The sequence below is a fragment of the Carettochelys insculpta genome, chromosome 6 (genome assembly GCF_033958435.1).
Source record: "Carettochelys insculpta isolate YL-2023 chromosome 6, ASM3395843v1, whole genome shotgun sequence".
NCBI lineage: Eukaryota > Metazoa > Chordata > Testudines > Carettochelyidae > Carettochelys > Carettochelys insculpta.
The window spans coordinates 64,644,403-64,661,741 of NC_134142.1; the positions used below are offsets into that span (position 1 = coordinate 64,644,403).

Below are 17,339 nucleotides of genomic sequence, written 5' to 3' on the forward strand. Positions count from 1 at the left end.
CACTGGCAGGAGCCATGACACTGACCAGCACATCGGGAAAATGAGAGTCAGGCACAGTTTCCCTGCTCCTCTGAGTTGGGGGGAGCTGGCGCCTGGCAGCCTGGAGCCAGGCACCAGCTCCCTGGCACTCAAAGTCATGTTAACCTGAGATATGCACAAGCTGAATTCACTAATCTTGGGGTTCTACTGTATGTAAATTTAGGGAGTGTTGTATAGTCTGTAGAGCAGGGGATTAATGACAGGACTTTGTTCTGTTCATGATTCTGTCACTGATCTCTCTTAACCCTTCTCTCTTTAGTTTCTCATACAATAGAATGTGGGTCATGGATACTTTAACCACACTATAAATGCCTTGAGATCTTTTAATAAAAAACCTCTTTGAAGTGTTAATTATTAAGGCTGGAGGAGGGATGTATCTAAGGCAACTATTCTGTCTTAGAAAGGAAGTGGAGAACTGCGTAGCCTGGTACATCCAGTTTTGATTCCAGGAACAATTTTTAGATTCATTAACCAGAGATAGAGATTGAACTTCTTAGAGGAGAGGAGTAAGTTTAGCAGCTGCCAGCAAAGGGATTTAGTGAGAAACCAATCTCATCAGACTAATCTGATAGAGTTTCTTTAAGGGGCTGACAAGAAAATTGATGTGGATAAGGCAACAGAGTAATTTTAGAGTATTGCATGAAGTAGCTTTAAAATGGAGGTGCTTGGACTCTGTGTTAATGGTAAAACATGATAATCTACTACTGTTACAATTTTCTACTTTCTACGCTTCATCTACCTTTCCAAGGAGGAGGAGCCACACGGCATTTCTCCTAGATCAATATTGGGGCTTCTGTCTAATACTGTGGTTCTCAAACTGGGGTACGCACAGCTCGAGAGACGCAATTTCTTGTCAGGGGCATGCAAGAAAAATGTTGTAATGGCAGACAACGGATTATGTTACACTTAACATACATGTGAAGAAAAAGTCTGTAGTGACCCTATTTCGGATGGTCATATGCAGCAGACTGCATTATTTGGAAAGGAGTATGAAGCTGGTAAAGAACAAAAATCTCTGGTCTGATAGTTGTATGCAAAACAACTTAAAGCTGATCACTGATGCACAGAATTTAAATTTCCTTGTGATGCCAAATGTGGGTAGATCAGCAGGTTAAAGAGGGGAGACCACAGAATTGCAGAAGGCTCTCTACAGAAAATCTGGAAAACAGAGTTGCATGATATTACAAAATTTGTGGTCAGTAACTTGGCATATGAAATAGTGTAGAGAGACCTATTGTTAAATGGAAAACAGTATTTAAAGAAATTAAGCGGAACTTGGGTGCAGTAGTGAATTCCAGGCCATATCTTCCAAAATAGAATTCATATTGGAAGTAAGTCTATTAATGTGAAATAATTTATTAAAATGATATACTTTTTAAAGAGGAAAATTATGAAGAAACTTTTTAAATAAGGATAAAAACATTAACATTAAATAAAGCTGTAGTACAAAAAAATCTAAATGTTAAAGTCTAGAAATATTCTGTGTCAATCTCAATTTTTCCCTCTTATGCTTGTTTCTTGTCACTCTACTGCCAGGACACAATTATTTGCCGTGTGCTAGAAGTGAAATTATTCGCCCTTAGCTAACTTGCCTGTTTTGTTGTTTGATCACATAAACTTCCTCCATCCTTTCTGCCCGTATCGGGCACAGCAGGATTTGAGCTATTATTGAGAGGGTGTAGAGAATATTCTGTTATATTTTGAGTATGGGAGGGAGGCATGCACCTCACAATGGCTGTGTTTACACTTGCATTCCCCATTAAAAAAGGGAAGAAAGATTCTGTTGAACATGGGGTTTACTTTCGAAAGAGTGGTGTCTACTCTGGTTTTCTTCTTTCGAAAGAAGCTATTTTGAAATAAGAATATACAAATGAGGTGCCAGATCTGCAGATATGCACTGCATTTGCATTTTTATTTCCCTCATTTGCATACCTCTTTCAAAAGAGGAATGCACGTGTACACACAGCCAATGAGTTTTGATGGATAGAAAAAGGGTCTTCTGTAGCATCCTGGCAAGTCAGGCTTGGGCCTTGTCATGATGAGAAAGTGAGACCATTTTAATTAATTGATTTAGTTAAGTCAGAACAACTTTTGACCGGGCCTTAGGCCTTTTTGTTGCCAAGGGAGATAAATTGAGTTCCATGTGTTGGGTTGTTTGCTTTTTTTGTTCCCCTCCCCCCACAGCGTGTGACTTTTTTATAGGAGACCTTAGAAATTTATTTATTTTGCCGTCTGAGGCTATTAAGTGACTTCAGGAGTAGGTGTTCACTATAGAATTGGCTGAAGTTCTTCCATGTCCCCAGTTCTATCCTGTACCCTTGTTGTTTAACACACTTTGCTCCAGAAGTTGCTGGGTTTCATTGGTACTATGTGTTTTATATTGTGTGAAGTTTCTTGGCAGGAGATCATAATACAAGAAAATTGCTTTAGAAATTTAAAATATTAGGCAATATAATGGGAAGTACAAGATTAAGGCCTGATAGGACAGAAGTCCTTCAAAGAAAGGCCTTCTGAAGAGCATTTTCACCTCAAGGGGCCCCTGGTGTATGGAATAGTTGCCCAGAAGTGTCAGAAGATGAGTGTACTTTGACTTAATTTCAGTAACTACCAGTTAAGTTTTAGCCACCTTTATTACAAACAGTATTGAGGCCATGTCTACACTGCTGCTTTGCTGTGCTGCAGCTTTTGGGCTCAGGGTGTGAAATCTGCTTCCCCCACCCGAGTACAGCAAGTTACTGTCACAGAGCACCAGTCTGAATGCACTCCTAGTGCTATTAGCTACTCCCCTTGTGGAGGTGATTTACTTAAAGAGCTGGGACAGTACTCCCCCAGCACAGGTGCAATGGCCATACTTGTAAGTTAAAGCACTGCCACAGCAACACTTTAATGTTTTAAGTGTAAACTTCGCCTTAGATTCTTAGGTAAGGGAGCATGGCAGGGGCGCAGGTTTCTGCGTAGCTTGCATTCCACATCAGTAACCAGCCTGAGGCACTCTGTGCTGCGTAGTATGCCAGCAGGATTGTCCTAATGCAACTGCAGGATGACTCTTATGGAGAAATGTTGATTTTTTTTTTTTCCACTGAGCATGATGGTATGAGGTCATCCCCCAGACATCAGGGAGAGAGTCTGATAAGTCATTGAGGCAACAGGCGTGCATCAGTGGAAGCTGCCAGTTGGGAACATCGAAGCTATAGTCCAGACATACACCACTTCATTTTAAACCATGGATGATGATTATTTTAATGATGGCCTGTGAAGAATCTTGTTGTTCTGCTTAATTGTGCATTTAAAAAAAGCCTGTAAGATTTGTGTAGTTTGTTTTTAACTTCAGAAATATTAGGAATATTAAAATATTGCTCTTCGTTTTTCTAATTGTTTTTCCTGGAGGAATCTTTAATGTGATTTTTGTGAGCTTAGTTGAAGGTGAAGGATGTTTAATGTTTTAGCAAATGAATTGCATTGTCCCAAGCATGTCCGTCTTTATTTAAAAATTTGTTTTTATTTTTTTTTTACTAGATTAACAATTCTCATCCTTTCTTAGTAACTCAGTTTTCAGTATCTTGATTTTTTTTTTGATGTTGTAACTCAGCATTTGTCTGGATCTGGCCCACAAAGCTAGCCCCTCCCTTTCTTCTGTGTCATAAACCAAGTGGGGCTACAGTGTTTGGGGGAGGGCGGGGCGGGACATAGCTGGATTACAAGCATTGGCTGGCTTGTACTACTGCTGGGTGGTGGGGAGACTGAGCTTCAGAGGTATGATCCAGGTAAGTGAGGGCCCAAGCCAGTCCATGGGCTCTGCCTGGCAGGGGGAGTGCCCCTGTGTGCCACAGGGAAGTGCTTGTGCAGGCATCACCACCCTGTCATTCCCATTAGCTGACTCATGGCCAATGGGAGGGGCAGGGTGGTGTTGCTGTAGTTGCCTTCCCTGCAGCATGCAGAGCTACACAGAGTGATGTGTCCCTGCCACATCCTCTGTCCCCTGTCTTCTAGATCCTGCCCCCCTACTCACTTCCCCCCCAAGTCCAAGCTCGGTCCTACACCCTACCTCCAGCCCAGACCCCACATCGGCTAGCCTAATCCCTAGCAGCCCCCTCCCATGCAATGAACCCTCTTTTATTTCTCTGCCCCAGAGTGGGGGGAGGGCAGGGCACAGAATCAAGTAGCCTCATTTGGGGGCCACATCTGTGGTGGTGGGTAGGAGGGTGTGTGTGTGTGTGTTTTGCCTCTCACTTCCATGTGGCCACTGACTGATATTTTTTTTGTTCTGTGGGTCTGTGACCCTCAAACCATAAAAGCTTTTCCACCTCTGTTGTAACTTCAACAGTCACCATGGTCTTCCAAAGACAACAAGACTGTACTGCTTTTTGAGAAACCCCAATCTTTTCCTAACAGGTTAGTGGGGTTTTGGAGCACTTTAGACAAGGTGTGCCAATTCCCAGGAGGAAAAAACAAAATTGCTGCATTGCTTAGTGGTAACCTGAGCACTGGAAGCCTCCATAAAGGCCCTACAAGCTCCTTGATTCCTATGGTTTCTCAAAATATAGTCTCCCATATGGACTCTAACTGGGGATGGAAAGTCAGGATTGTGTATCTGCAATGATCTAGTCAATGAGCTCTGGTGTCAAATCTTTCTATTTTGAGTACTATTGGTATAGATCCCACCCATGGGAGCCTCCAGGAAAGTCTGACTGGAGGAATCTTTCTTAGCTGAACGATGACTGTGGGATAACTGTTCTGATCTAGGCATGTGCTGGGGTGCCCAAGTCAAGAGAGCAAGTGAAGGGAAAGACAGTGTGTGAGAGAATCTGGTGCATGTGTGTGTAACCAATACGGGGCTTGGAAAATGCAAGAATCTTGAACTGAAAGCAAAATTTGACTGACACTTAATGGAGAATGTGGTGCAGTGAAGTGGAAGTGTTTTGCTCTGGTTGTCACTGTTGAGGAGGGCGTGATGTTCCAGGTGGCCCCCTGGGTTTGTGGGAGAAGTTTATTTGTAGATGTCTGGCTTGTCTAGGAAGGCTTAGGGCATTTTTAATTATTGCAAAGCTTCTAGTAGAGAGAAGCTGAAAGGAACCCAGGGAGTACAACCGTATTTAAAACAGATGCCTTTAAAGTTGGTGAGAATGAATTTTCATCTGTCTTCAAAAATAGGCCTTTTTCCTTTACAGATCAGTATTCCTTCTCAACTGGATTTTAGCCAGTTGTGTTTCCTCCAGTTTTCCTCTTGACTTGTTATTGCATGACTAGGGAATCATTGGGAAGGTGATGCAAACCTGAGTAATGGTGCTTTTTTTTTTTTTTTCCCTCTCTCTCTCTTTCTCCAACACCTAAACCTTAAAAATCAAAGGTGGTCCTTAGACTTAGAATTCTGTTACAGTCAGCCACAAATCTTTTAAAACCTTGAGCACGTTGCAAGAGAGAACCTGTAATCTGAAGGATTTTCTTAATTTATTGCTTAAAAATAAATAATACGTTTGACAAATAGTTTCTGAAACAGACAGAAAAGAAATAAGAAGGGTTTTCCAAATCTCACTGCAGTCATTTCCAGATTTGGTCTACCCTTCTAAGTTTAAAGCTCTGCCACGCCTGTGTTTCAATGTGGCAGTGTGGTCCCAGCATCAGCACTGGGAGAACACTCTCCCCATGCTGTGGGTATACTGCCTCCTCAAGGGAAGTAGCTAACAGCACTGGGAGAAGCACTGGGAGTCTGTTTACACTGGTGCTTTACAGTGCTGTAACTTGCTGCATTGCAGATGTGTGGGTTTTTCACACTCCAGAGCAAAAAAGTTACAATGTAGCAAAGAAGACAAAACAGCAGTCATGTAACACTTCAAAGACTAATTAAGTAATTTGTTAGGAGATGAGTTTTCGTGGGACAGACCCACTTTTTCAGATCTGGAAATGCAGTAAAGTGGCAGGGTAGACAACTCCTGAGTCAGAAAAGGGAAATTCTCCTAGAAGAGACTTCAAACTGGTGAGCAAGGAAGAGAGGTGGGTATGTAGTTTGAGAAGATCTGTCTGTTGAACACTAATAAGAGGACAAGAAATAGCTAAGACTTCAGATGAATTCATGAAGATAAAAATGGGCAAGATTTGAGTAGTCAGTACTAGAGGAATTTACAAAGGAAGGAAAACATCAAAGGAATTGATTTTTTTCCCCCCTTCCCCCACCATAATGTCTTGCAACTTCTCTACAGTCTATTGTTGTGTCATAAAGCACTATTATTTGTATCACTTTAGTTATACAAGACTGCTAAATTTGTAGCAATTCTGCTGAAAAAACAAAGGTAAAAAAGTCACACTAATGCTCTGAAGCCTGTACAGTACAAGTTGAATCTTTCCAGTCTGGAACTTTCTCATCCAGCAACATCCACAGTCTGTCATGATTTTAGTTTGCTGGATAATCACTTGTCATGGACATCTCCAAGTTTCCTGTGGTCCCATGAAGTTTGTGTCCAGCCACTAGTCCTGGCTGCCAGTGTTCTGTGTGCTGCTGTTTATGTGTAAATTAGCCCTAAATGTCTCCTAAGAGCCCAGGAAGCAGTAGAAGTATTGGTAATGCAGCTAGACAATATTGACCTCCTGTGGTCTAGTGGTCTGGCACCGGTCAGGTCCTGAGGGTGCCAGATTAGAGAGGTTCAACCTGTATTGCTTCCCCACCCCCCGCCCCCCGAGCTGTTTGTGTTTGCAACCTGGGTTCCATTTTCAAACCTCTCATCCTGTGAGGTGTGGATTTTCTCCAATGGTGCAGACTTGAGGCAAATTTTCACTGAACATGCTTTGCAAGTTGTATTGTGCATTGATAGCAATTTAAGAAGAGAATTTTTCCATCTCCTGTGTGTTATTTCTTCTGGAGTTTATTTTTGTGCTGTCCGAGGATTGGAAAATGGGCTGAGAGTTTGTGCTCAGTGAAGGGAGGAACGCCCTGGCCTCTGTCATACTAGGTGGCAGAGTTCCATTATAGCCAGGGTGAAGGAGGAAGAGGGAAGAAAACTCAGTAAGTGAGAGGCAGAGGAAGTGAGTCAGTTCTTACTGAAACAGCAAGCCATGATTCCACTTGCAGGGAAGCCAAGCTTGATCTTGGTTGAATGTGAAGTTGCATAAACCTTGAGCCTGCCTCCCCCTTCCCAGTTTTGAAATCTACTTGATAGCAGTATGAGATTGAGGAGATTCAGGTTACAGGACCTTGGAAAGAAGAAACGTGAAGTCTAACGTCCATTTTTGATAGTAACAGACAGGGAGCTGTGCTAGTCTATATACTATCAAAACAAAAAACAGTCAAGTAGCACTTTAAAGACTGGTAAAATAATTTATTAGGTGAGCTTTTGTGGGACAGACCCACTTCTTCAGAGCATAGCCATACCTTCTGTTCTGGTATGGCTATGGTCTGAAGAAGTGGGTCTGTCCCACAAAAGCTCACCTAATAAATTATTTTGCTAGTCTTTAAAGTGCTACTTGACTGTTTTTTTATTTTGTCCATTTTTGATGTATAAAATATTTTATTGCACCTTATTGTTAGGGTCTTTAGTTTATTAGTAATTAAAATATCTTTTTCTGCTCTGTGTAGGTTTTAAAAATCCCATGGCAAATTGCATAAGAGGTGGTGGCCCTGTTTTTCTTGCCTAAGAATTCCTTTTCACAGCACAATTGTTTGTCATTTGCTTCCTTGCCACCCCAAAGAAGGCTGCTTTTCTGTAGTGGTTGAAGGGATCCTGGAGTACAAGATGTGTATTGGTTTGTAAAGCGATTTGTGATTCTGTGGGATGAAACACAACATTTAAGTATTAAATATGATTGAGTGTGGAAGCATCTTTGCTTCTTTGCTAACTTTAGAGATGTTTTCTCTCTTTTTTTCCCAAGGCTTCTGTGCTTTTATTTTCTATTCCCATTGTTTTATGAAAATTGTGGTTACCTGTTCTGCATATACACTTACTGCTTTCCTCATTGTTTCTACTGTCAATTCAGCTCCATTGGTGAGGACTTTGAACTATGGTAAATCTTATTCTAACAGTGCTTATACTCCCCACCCAACACCAAACTGAGTACAATTCTCAACTTGCTGCAGTTGTCATTCATTTCTCTGTGATAATGAAAGGAAGGTTGTGGTCACTGTGCAAGCCAGATAGTAAAGTCACTTTATGGGCTGTCATTCACACTTTTCACAAGGAGGAGGAGGTGGGGATATATCACCAGCAAATGCAAATAAATATTTCAACCCCAAAGAAGATCCATATATTTGTCCTCAATACTATTAAACACAGAAACTGCTGCAGCACATGCCAGGAATGGGAGGCTGAACTGGAATCTAGGACTTCAGTCCTGTATACTTAAGTGTATTATGCAAACCATGAGTTGGACATATGTTGTTCATTGGTGTTTTGTCTGGCATAGACTGTATAAGGAAGTGGAGGCCCCACCATCCAGCAGAGAGAGTGTGCATCCATGGAGGGTAGGATCCAAATTTACCCTCTTCCTGGAGCAGGGGTCGGTGACCAAAATAGCTAGAGGAGTCATTTTTCCAATTTGGTAATAAAAATCTCAATAATTCAAAAGCTGCAATGCATGTTAATATGCGATGGTCCTTTAATAAATAAAGTCAAACCATACTTTTTGTAACCCTTATTTGAAGAACAGCGCTCACACAATGATTTGTAATACAATACACGTTTACTGTAGGATGTTTACAAAATTTTTATCGCAGAGGTAGCAGTGTTAGTCTGTAGCTTCAACAACAAGAGGTCTTGTGGCACGTTATAGACTAACAGATATTTTGGAGCGTAAGTTTTCGTGGGCAAAAACCCGCTTCACGCATCTGATGAAGCGAGTCTTTGCCCATGAAAGCTTATGCTCCAAAATATCTGTTAGTCTATAAGGTGCCACAAAACTTCTTGTTGTTCACAAAATGTTTACATATCTATTTCCTCACACTTCACGTGTGTTTGTACCACTGTCTTCCTGACTTTCACTTGAACCTTCTCTCTCTCTCTCTGGAGAACACTAGGGGGAGTTACCCAACATTTTGAGATCTCATACACTTTGCTATTTATATACGAGTTGTTCATTTTTGGGCTTTTAGACATTCACCATTTATCAGAAATAATCAGGAGGGTTTTTTTAATCTTGCAGTTATAGCATTGCAAGCTGCAAAGAAGTCCTTAAAGAGCTACATGTGGCTGCAGAGCCACAGATTGCAGACCCCTGCCCTGGGGTCTCTTCCTTATATCCCAACTATACATATAAAATGATGGAAATAATATAAAAAAGGATATATTTTCTGTCTTATGTCATATTGTATAAATCCCTGGTACACCCACATCTTGGATGGTGTGTGTAGATTTGTTCACCACATCTCAAAAACGTATATTGGAAAAGGTTCAGAAAAGGGCAATAGCAATGATTAGGGGTATGGGATGGCTGCCATGCAAGGAAGGAGAAGTTAGTCAGACTGGGACCTTACAGCTTGGAAAAGACAGGTAGGGGGGTCTGAATAGTTAGATTGCTTGTTTGGCGTTGTAGACAGAGAGAGAAGTACTATGTTTTTGAAATCTAAAGCACTTCAGAAGTAATTCGTATGTTAAAATGTGATTTACTGGGTGAGATTATGAGAATACTCATGACATCTACTCATTATATCTAGGTTTGGGATGGCCTCACAGCTTGGCAGCTGGTATTTGTACATATCCACAGCTTTAGGTGCCCTGCCATCATCAATATCACACATTTTAAGAGAATGTGCCAGTCCATGAGCCTTTCAGGGTATGTGCCATAGAAGATGGCTCTCTTTATTGTCGAGCATAAGTTTTTTTTTTTTTTTTTTTTTTTTTTTTTTGTGGGCAAAGACCTGCTTCATCAGTTGCATCTGATGAAGCAGGTCTTTGCCCATGAAAGCTTATGCTCCAAAATATCTGTTAGTCTATAAGGTGCCACAGAACTTCTTGTTGTTTTTGAAGATACAGACTAACATGGCTACCTCTCTGATACTACTTTGTTGTGGCTTTTTGTCCATGATTTTATCTATTCATATGCATGAGAGGTCTTCTTTTCCTGTTCTATACCAACAGAAATGTGTTAGTCTGAAGATTAAGATGTCTTCAAGCCTGTTAATGAACCGCTCTTCAGTGTGAAATGCCTTAGCAGAAACTGCAAATTCCAACTGCTGCAAAAGAGGTCTAGAGTACAACAGGTTGGGCAAGTCCTGCCCATAGTCCCAGAGCACTTGGAGAGCTATTAAGGGATTTTTTTTTTTTTTTTTTTTTTTTTTTTTTTTGGCTGATGGGTTTGCTGCAGAAGCAATGGTTTCTACACAGTACAGCTGCTGGCTACTTTCCCTTCAACCTCCAGCAAGATTTTAGTGTTATGCTTTCTTTTTTTTTTTTTTTCTTTTTGTCATGTCAGAGAGGAAATTCGGAAGTCCCTGAGATAATTAAAATTGTTCGCCGTTTTTTAACAAGCCATGTTTCCCCCTGCCCCCAGCGTTTCAATTAAAAGCAGACCATTCAGCTTGTAAGAGAGAGCTAATAAAAATCAATAATAATTTGATAGAGATGTGAGGAAAATGGGAATGTGGAACAGAAAAGGCTTCAGAAGGGGTGAAAGCGTTGATGCCCAGTCTTATCACACAGGGGGCTCCCATAAACCTGAACACCACATTGTGTGGGCCAAACACATTCTACCTATTTTAAAGTCACCTGTATTGATTTATATTTTAAGTTCATCTTTTTTCCCTATGTATTTAGGCAGGTTGTTTCTAACTACAGTATTGTCTGCTGACACCCTCCGTGTCAACTCAAATGATGTAAACATGATGACAAAACACTAATGAATCAGGAGTTAGCATATTGTGCTGAAGCAGGCTGCAGGTCTTACGAAATGCTGTGGTGGGCCATGTATGTAGGTTGGACACGTCTGTGCTAAAGTGTTTTTTGTTTAAATCAGTAATGCTGTTTGCAACTCCTGTTGTTGTGCAGAAGTATTCTACTTTTAGTGTTTCATTTTAGAGAGGGATAAATAATTTAGACTCTACAGATTGTCAGATCTACTTGAGGTCCCTCTCTTTTTTTTTTTTCCTACCCTTTTACCTGCTGGACAAGATTTTTCTTCACTCTTATCTCTTTGAAGGCGGGAACAATACACACTTCATTGTTTACTGATTCTATGTGTATATGCCATCTGATGTAATGTTGCTGTTTTGTGCTCCTTACTGGCGATTCATTAATGTTTGTTCTCTCTTTCAGGCACTGTGATCCAGTGGACTCCAGCATCTTCTGAACTGCGGAGAAGAAGGGCCAAAAGAAGAAAGGGAAACACACAGAGGAAAAAAGCAGTGGCACTTCAAGCTGGACTTTTACAAAGCTGTCATTACTGAAACTGAATGGGAAAGTGAACTTTTGGTGTCTTTCCTTCCCCCAGCCTCTGAGATGGGAGGGTTGTAAATCTGCGTGGGTACTTGGGAGCAGACTGAACCATGAATCTTCAGACACAGCAAAAGTCAAACAAGAGGGCTGGGAAACGGATTACATTTTTTAATGAGCAGGATGTAGCCGTGCCATCAAAAGCACTGCAGCAGCAGCTGAAAGAAGGGCAGTACTATGGACATGGAGGGGAAATGCCTGGTTCACAAAGTATGGAGCTGTCTAAAGTAGGGGGGTTGACAGGGGTGCCCAACAATGTTGCCTTGATGAACTCTGTTGTTTATAGTCAAGATAGGGGGGACTCCATGATGATGTCCCAGCAGCTGGCTGCTGTCAAATGGCAGAACTCATTGATGGGGAGCAGGTTGCCTGACAGGGTTGATACCAATTGGCAGCCTTCGCCTGTGGCATGGAACCACAGTATGGTCTATGGGGGCACTCAGAAAGGGGTGCTCCCCAATGCCAGTGCCCCAGGTTTCTATGGCCATCCTGAAGCTCTGAAAAGAAACCAGGAAAAAGAAATGGAGGTGCCGCAGCTAGAGCTATATGGAGATGCAGTCCAGCAGATGATGGCCCAGAAAGTGCAGCTGGAACAACAAGCACTAATCAGGCAGCAAGCTCAAATGAATTCCTATCATCAGATGCAGAAGCAGCAACAGCAGAATCAAACTCTACCTTTACAGTCTTTCCAGCTTGCATTCGGTCACCAAGGCCAGAAGCAAGGCCTTCCTGAACTGTTACATGTCTTTCAACATACCCCAGCTTCTTCCAACCCAGTCTATACTACCCAGCAGAAACAACAGTCTCTCCCCCAGTTGCAACTGTTCGAAAACTTCTATCCACAACAGCAGCAACAGGCCGCTGCACAAGCCTTCAACCTCCAGCAATCTTCTATAGCTCAGCCCCATGTGGCAGCAACCGCACCCCAACATCATATGGTGGCTCACCAGTTCCAGCAATCTGAGAGGAACCAGGAACTACTGAAAGCCCTAACAGAGCAAAACCAACAGACTGTGCTACCTCAGACCCAGATACCCTTTCCAAGGAGATCAAGGAGGCTCTCCAAGGAAGGTATTTTGCCATCTTCTTCAGGAGAAATGTTGGGCTCTAAACCAGGAGAGGAACAAGCTAGCAATCTGTTCCTGCATCACTGGCAACCACAACAGCACGGACTCCAGTTTCAGCATGAGACTGAAGCTCTGGTCCGCAACAAAGGTAACTATCTGGAGCCCAAGAGAACACCCCCCCTGGAACAGAGGGAGACCCTGAGTAGTAATGAGTTGAACCAGCCTGAAACAGAGAGGCCGGCTACATCTTATAATGGTAGAGACGGGGACAAGCAAGTATCAGTGACTGGAGAAAGTGCTCAGAGAACTAATGACTTTGGGGGGGTGAGAGGAGGTGTGATCCAGAGCACCCGAAGAAAAGGGTGTGTTTCTCAAGAAGCCAACCTGCTAACCCTGGCACAAAAGGCTGTTGAGCTGGCTTCTCTTCAAAATGAAAAGGTAAGAGACATCCTGACAGGCATAGCATATCTAAAAGAGCTCTTATACTACATAGCACCCTAATAATGCATCTGGAGGGTGGGGAGGATGAAGACATGTGGGATGTTGACCTACAGAGAGACAGAGTGTAATGCTGCAGAAACAGCCCTGGAATGGTTGTGTGGGTGGAGGGGATGGTGGGAGCCATAGTGACCAAAATGTATACCCATAGGAGCATGATTGCCTTGTAGCACAGTAAAGCTACCTGACCATTGTAGTTAACTCCACTGGTATTGAATGAATCTCTTAACCCAGGCCTGCAAACTAAAATACAACTAGCTCTTCAAGGTGATCGAGAATTTAAACTAAATATACTTTGCTTGTTTTTTTTTGTTTTTTTTTTTTTTATGGCCTATTACACCTGACTTTGTCTAAAATCTACCTCTTTTGACTTAATCCCCTGGTCAAAATACATCTTTAACAAATCGCTTAGAAATACTTTCAAAAAATGAAAATAAATGTTAGAATTCCAATTTGCCACAGCCATGAAGAAATATGACTAACCTATAAGACAAAGGCCTGGAGGAAATTTTGTAAGACCTTTAGGGGAAGAGACACTATCTCTGGGTGACTGAGGAAAAAGCATTCTCTCCATTGCTCCCTCTGGTGTCCCAGAGCCATAAGCTGAATAGCAGTGAGCCACATGAGATGGAAAAACAGGAGGCCAAGAATAAGGGGCATAACTAATAGCGATGTTCTCTTCCAGCCTCGCTTTGACTGATCTCACAGTGAATCCCTGATATCGGAAGATCATTTTTCTCTGAGGCTTCATTGTTTACTGTGGAGTGGGGAACAAAGCGGGGCTGTCCGGGATATATAACTACTCCTGCAGTGGTGTATTGGAGAACAGAGACAAAGAAAATATAAACATTTCCTTTTTCCCAGTTTTCCCCCAGTTTCCTACTTGCTCACTCTTTGCTTTGCCCATCTACTCTACCAGGAAAGTTTTTAGTTTATTCAGTGTGTGTGGGTAGCCACAGGAGGTGCTCACACACATACAGCATCATCTGTTCACAGAAGACAGCAAAAACCTTTGTCAGTTAGTGAAGCAATTGTGTTACCACGATCACCTTTTCCTTGCTGCGCCATTCTTATTGAGCAAGCTGCCTGTTAGTACACCGTGTAGGAAAAAATGGGGAGTAGTTAGCAATGTGAAATGTGCACTCTGCCTTATCTATTGCCCTCCCATCCACAGCATGTTTATACTTATACATGTGGAGTTTCATCACATGCAATCTGATCATCAGCCCAGTGAGTGTGATTAGAGAGAACTGGTTACAAATTTAAGAAAAGGGTTGGGGAGATCAAATATCATTTAAGAGTTGAAATGAGAAATCTCGCCCCTAGTCATGCCTGCATATAGCTATGCTTAGCTACTTCAGGACAAAAGGGAGCAGTATTTTACAGATTCTGTCTGTTTTTCCCAGTGAGCACTGAAAAGGCTTTGATTGCTTGGTGGCTGTGATAGAAGGGATTCTGCACATTCCACTCTTTTAGACAGATTTGCAAGTCTCCTCTTGAATGTATAAAATTATCAATCTGGGACTAACAAACCCTAATTTTTTTAAGTGGTTAACTACAGAGGATCACTGGGTGCAGGGAGTGGTGGTGGTGGATGTGTATTAAGAGATAGGAGGCATACTTTTTTTTTTTTTTTTTGTTGGAGGGGTGTCTGTTCCCCCACTCTGCTAAACCCAATGGTTTTCTGTCCCACGATACAAGCTGCTGCTTTCACTGTTGACTCCCTTCCACTGATCAGAAAACACAGTGTAAATCCAGAAGGCACCTACCTGATTGTTGTAGCTTATGTAAGGAATATATAAGAAGAGTAGAGGACCAGGTAGCTGTTGGAGATTTTTTTGGTACATTTCCATTAAATCGCTGTACAAAAGCCATTCTAGTTCTTTCGACAAGAGATTCAACTATGTTAGCTCCCAAAAAAGAGAGGGAACCAGAAAGAAAGTATACAGTGCAGCAGTTTGAATCAACATTATACACTGGAAATTGCAATATCCAGGTGTTCCCAAAATAATGAAAATACCTCCCCATGTGCTTGTGGGGAAGTGTTGGGAATGGGTGGGGCAGAAGTCAGTCTGGAAAACAAAATGTAAAACTGTGGATGAAGAATCAAAAGAGTAGTTGGTACTGTTTCTAGTGCCATCTTTGGAAGTTAGTTCAGATAAAGTATCCTTTTCCCTAGGTATAGTAGTTCTGAGTACTTAACAGCTCGGAGGCTATGTTGAGAATGCCGTGGAAAACCAAAGAGAGAGATTTAGCTTGAAAGTGACATATTGTCTGGTTAAAAGGTGGGTGCTATAAAACGTTTAAGCTACATGTGGGATTTTTTTTCTTTTTGTCTTCAGGAATTGGATACTTCAGAAGAGAAGAAGAATGTGGTGGTTGCAGCGCCTGCAGTAGCCAAAAGTGTTTTGGAATTTGCCAGTTCTCCACCCTCTGTTAAGAGAGCCCGGGAAGATAGCAGCCTGGTGCCCCTTATCATCCCTGTGTCTGTGCCAGTGAGGAAATTTGACTTGCAAGGTCTTGGGAAGGAAAACGGTGAGGAAGGGAAGCTCCAGAGGGGGCTGGGAAATGATCGAGGTCTTTCTGAACGCAAGCCCTCTGTGATAGTCACCCGAAGAAGGGCCAGTCGCAGCTCCAACATGGAAACCTCAGTCCAGGTATGCGCATGTTAATTGACCTAGGGAGATTGAAGTTTGCTGGATCTATGTGCAGAACTGAATCCTTTCTGTTAAAACAAGTTTCATTATAAAGGAGTAGTATGAGTTTCCTAAACTTGAAAGCGGCTGAATTTGATCCAGAGACCATGACTGTGTCCTGTATATAGGGCTCCCCCGTCCCATGTGCACCATTGCCATCTGATGGTTAACCCAGGGAGCAGCTGTGCTTTCTGAGACCTATTGCTGGTACTAAAATAGTCAGAAAGTCCTCTAAAAGTCTGGAGGATACGGGAAGTGAAAGTAGACTGAGTACCTAATGTGTGTGCCCTTAGGAGCTTGTTCTGTTCTGTTGGTCTTCATTTAGTAGAGCTGTGCTCTAAATAAAGGTTTTTTTTTTTACCGTTCGTGCACAGGTAACTTTGGGTTATAAAACTATGCACTTGTCTTTGGGTTCTGAGTTAAGTCCCAAACTGGATCTTTGTTTCAATGCTACTGTGATGTTACAAGAATCCCTTGTTGGGGATCCCTCAGTATTCACTATTTATTTATTTAAATCATACCACTAGCCAAAGGGAGAGGTTGAAATAAAGGATTATTGTTGATAATTTTGCTGGCTGGAGAAATGACAGATTGTTCCTGAGCCGCTTCAGGCTGTTGAAAATAGACTCTTGGACTTCCCTCTATTCTACTGTTTCAAAGTGACTAATTCCTCCTGTCACCCTTTGTGGCCCTCTGTGTGTCTGAGCCCACTTAAAATCCTATTGTCCTAGTTCAAAACCACCACTTTATAACTGCCATCTTTCTAACCCAGCATTGGACTGAGCCACTATCTGGAGCCATTAAATGCAACTTCATAATCTGCCAGAAGTGGAAGTGGTGTTGTTGAATAATAGTTGATATGTCTCCCCTCTTCATCAGCTCCTGTCCTGCAGTGCGTAGAGCATGGTTTCTCACTGAAATGTTTTAAGCAGTCTGAAGGCATCATTAAAATACAATTAAGTATTTAGATTGAGTGATTGTAGTAAAAGGGTTTGTTTTTTCGTTTTGTAGCATGAAGATGCTGTTCCAAAGGAGGAATTGGAGAGCTTTGCCCGGAAACCAAAGCAGCGCCCAAGACCTGAGCCACTTTTCATACCGCCAAAAGCAGGAACCTTCATTGCTCCTCCAGTCTATTCCAACATCACTCCTTATCAGAGCCACTTACGCTCACCTGTCCGCCTTGCAGATCACCCTTCAGATAGGACATTTGAGCTACCTCCTTATACACCTCCACCGATTCTCAGCCCAGTGAGAGAAGGATCTGGGCTGTATTTCAATGCTATCCTTTCTGCAAGTGGACACTCAATTCCACCTCCAGTGACCCCTAAAAGTACTCACAGAACTCTGCTGAGATCTAGTAAGTGCCTTTCTTGGCCCTTGTGGGAGTGGGAGGCTGAGTGCCATCACGAATGGAATTGTGACTCTTAGACCCTTAAGGAGAGCTGGATGTTGAGCTTCCTGTTGGGAGGCTCTGCGGAAGTGGGATGTAGCTGAAGTGATGCTGCTGTGTTTGGGGGTGTTATTTAGGATGAACTCACCATTGATCTCCTGCTGCACTTCCTACCGACTTCCTAAATAAAAGATTTTTGTTCTGAAGGAGTAAGGAGTTCCCTCAAGCATGGGAGTAG

General features: G+C 42.3%; 1 protein-coding gene across 5 annotated transcripts in view; it reads left to right on the forward strand.

Annotated features, from left to right (window-relative positions):
* The window catches only part of MIDEAS (mitotic deacetylase associated SANT domain protein), a 93,119-nt gene that overhangs the window by 41,703 nt on the left and 34,077 nt on the right, over nt 1-17,339 (forward strand). For all 5 annotated transcript variants that reach the window (XM_074997098.1, XM_074997094.1, XM_074997099.1 and 2 more), the window contains 3 exons: nt 11,274-12,955; nt 15,358-15,672; nt 16,723-17,068. In XM_074997098.1, the coding sequence (XP_074853199.1) occupies nt 11,504-12,955; nt 15,358-15,672; nt 16,723-17,068 (2,113 nt within the window). In that variant the 5' untranslated portion in view covers nt 11,274-11,503. The remainder of the gene's footprint in view (nt 1-11,273; nt 12,956-15,357; nt 15,673-16,722; nt 17,069-17,339) is intronic.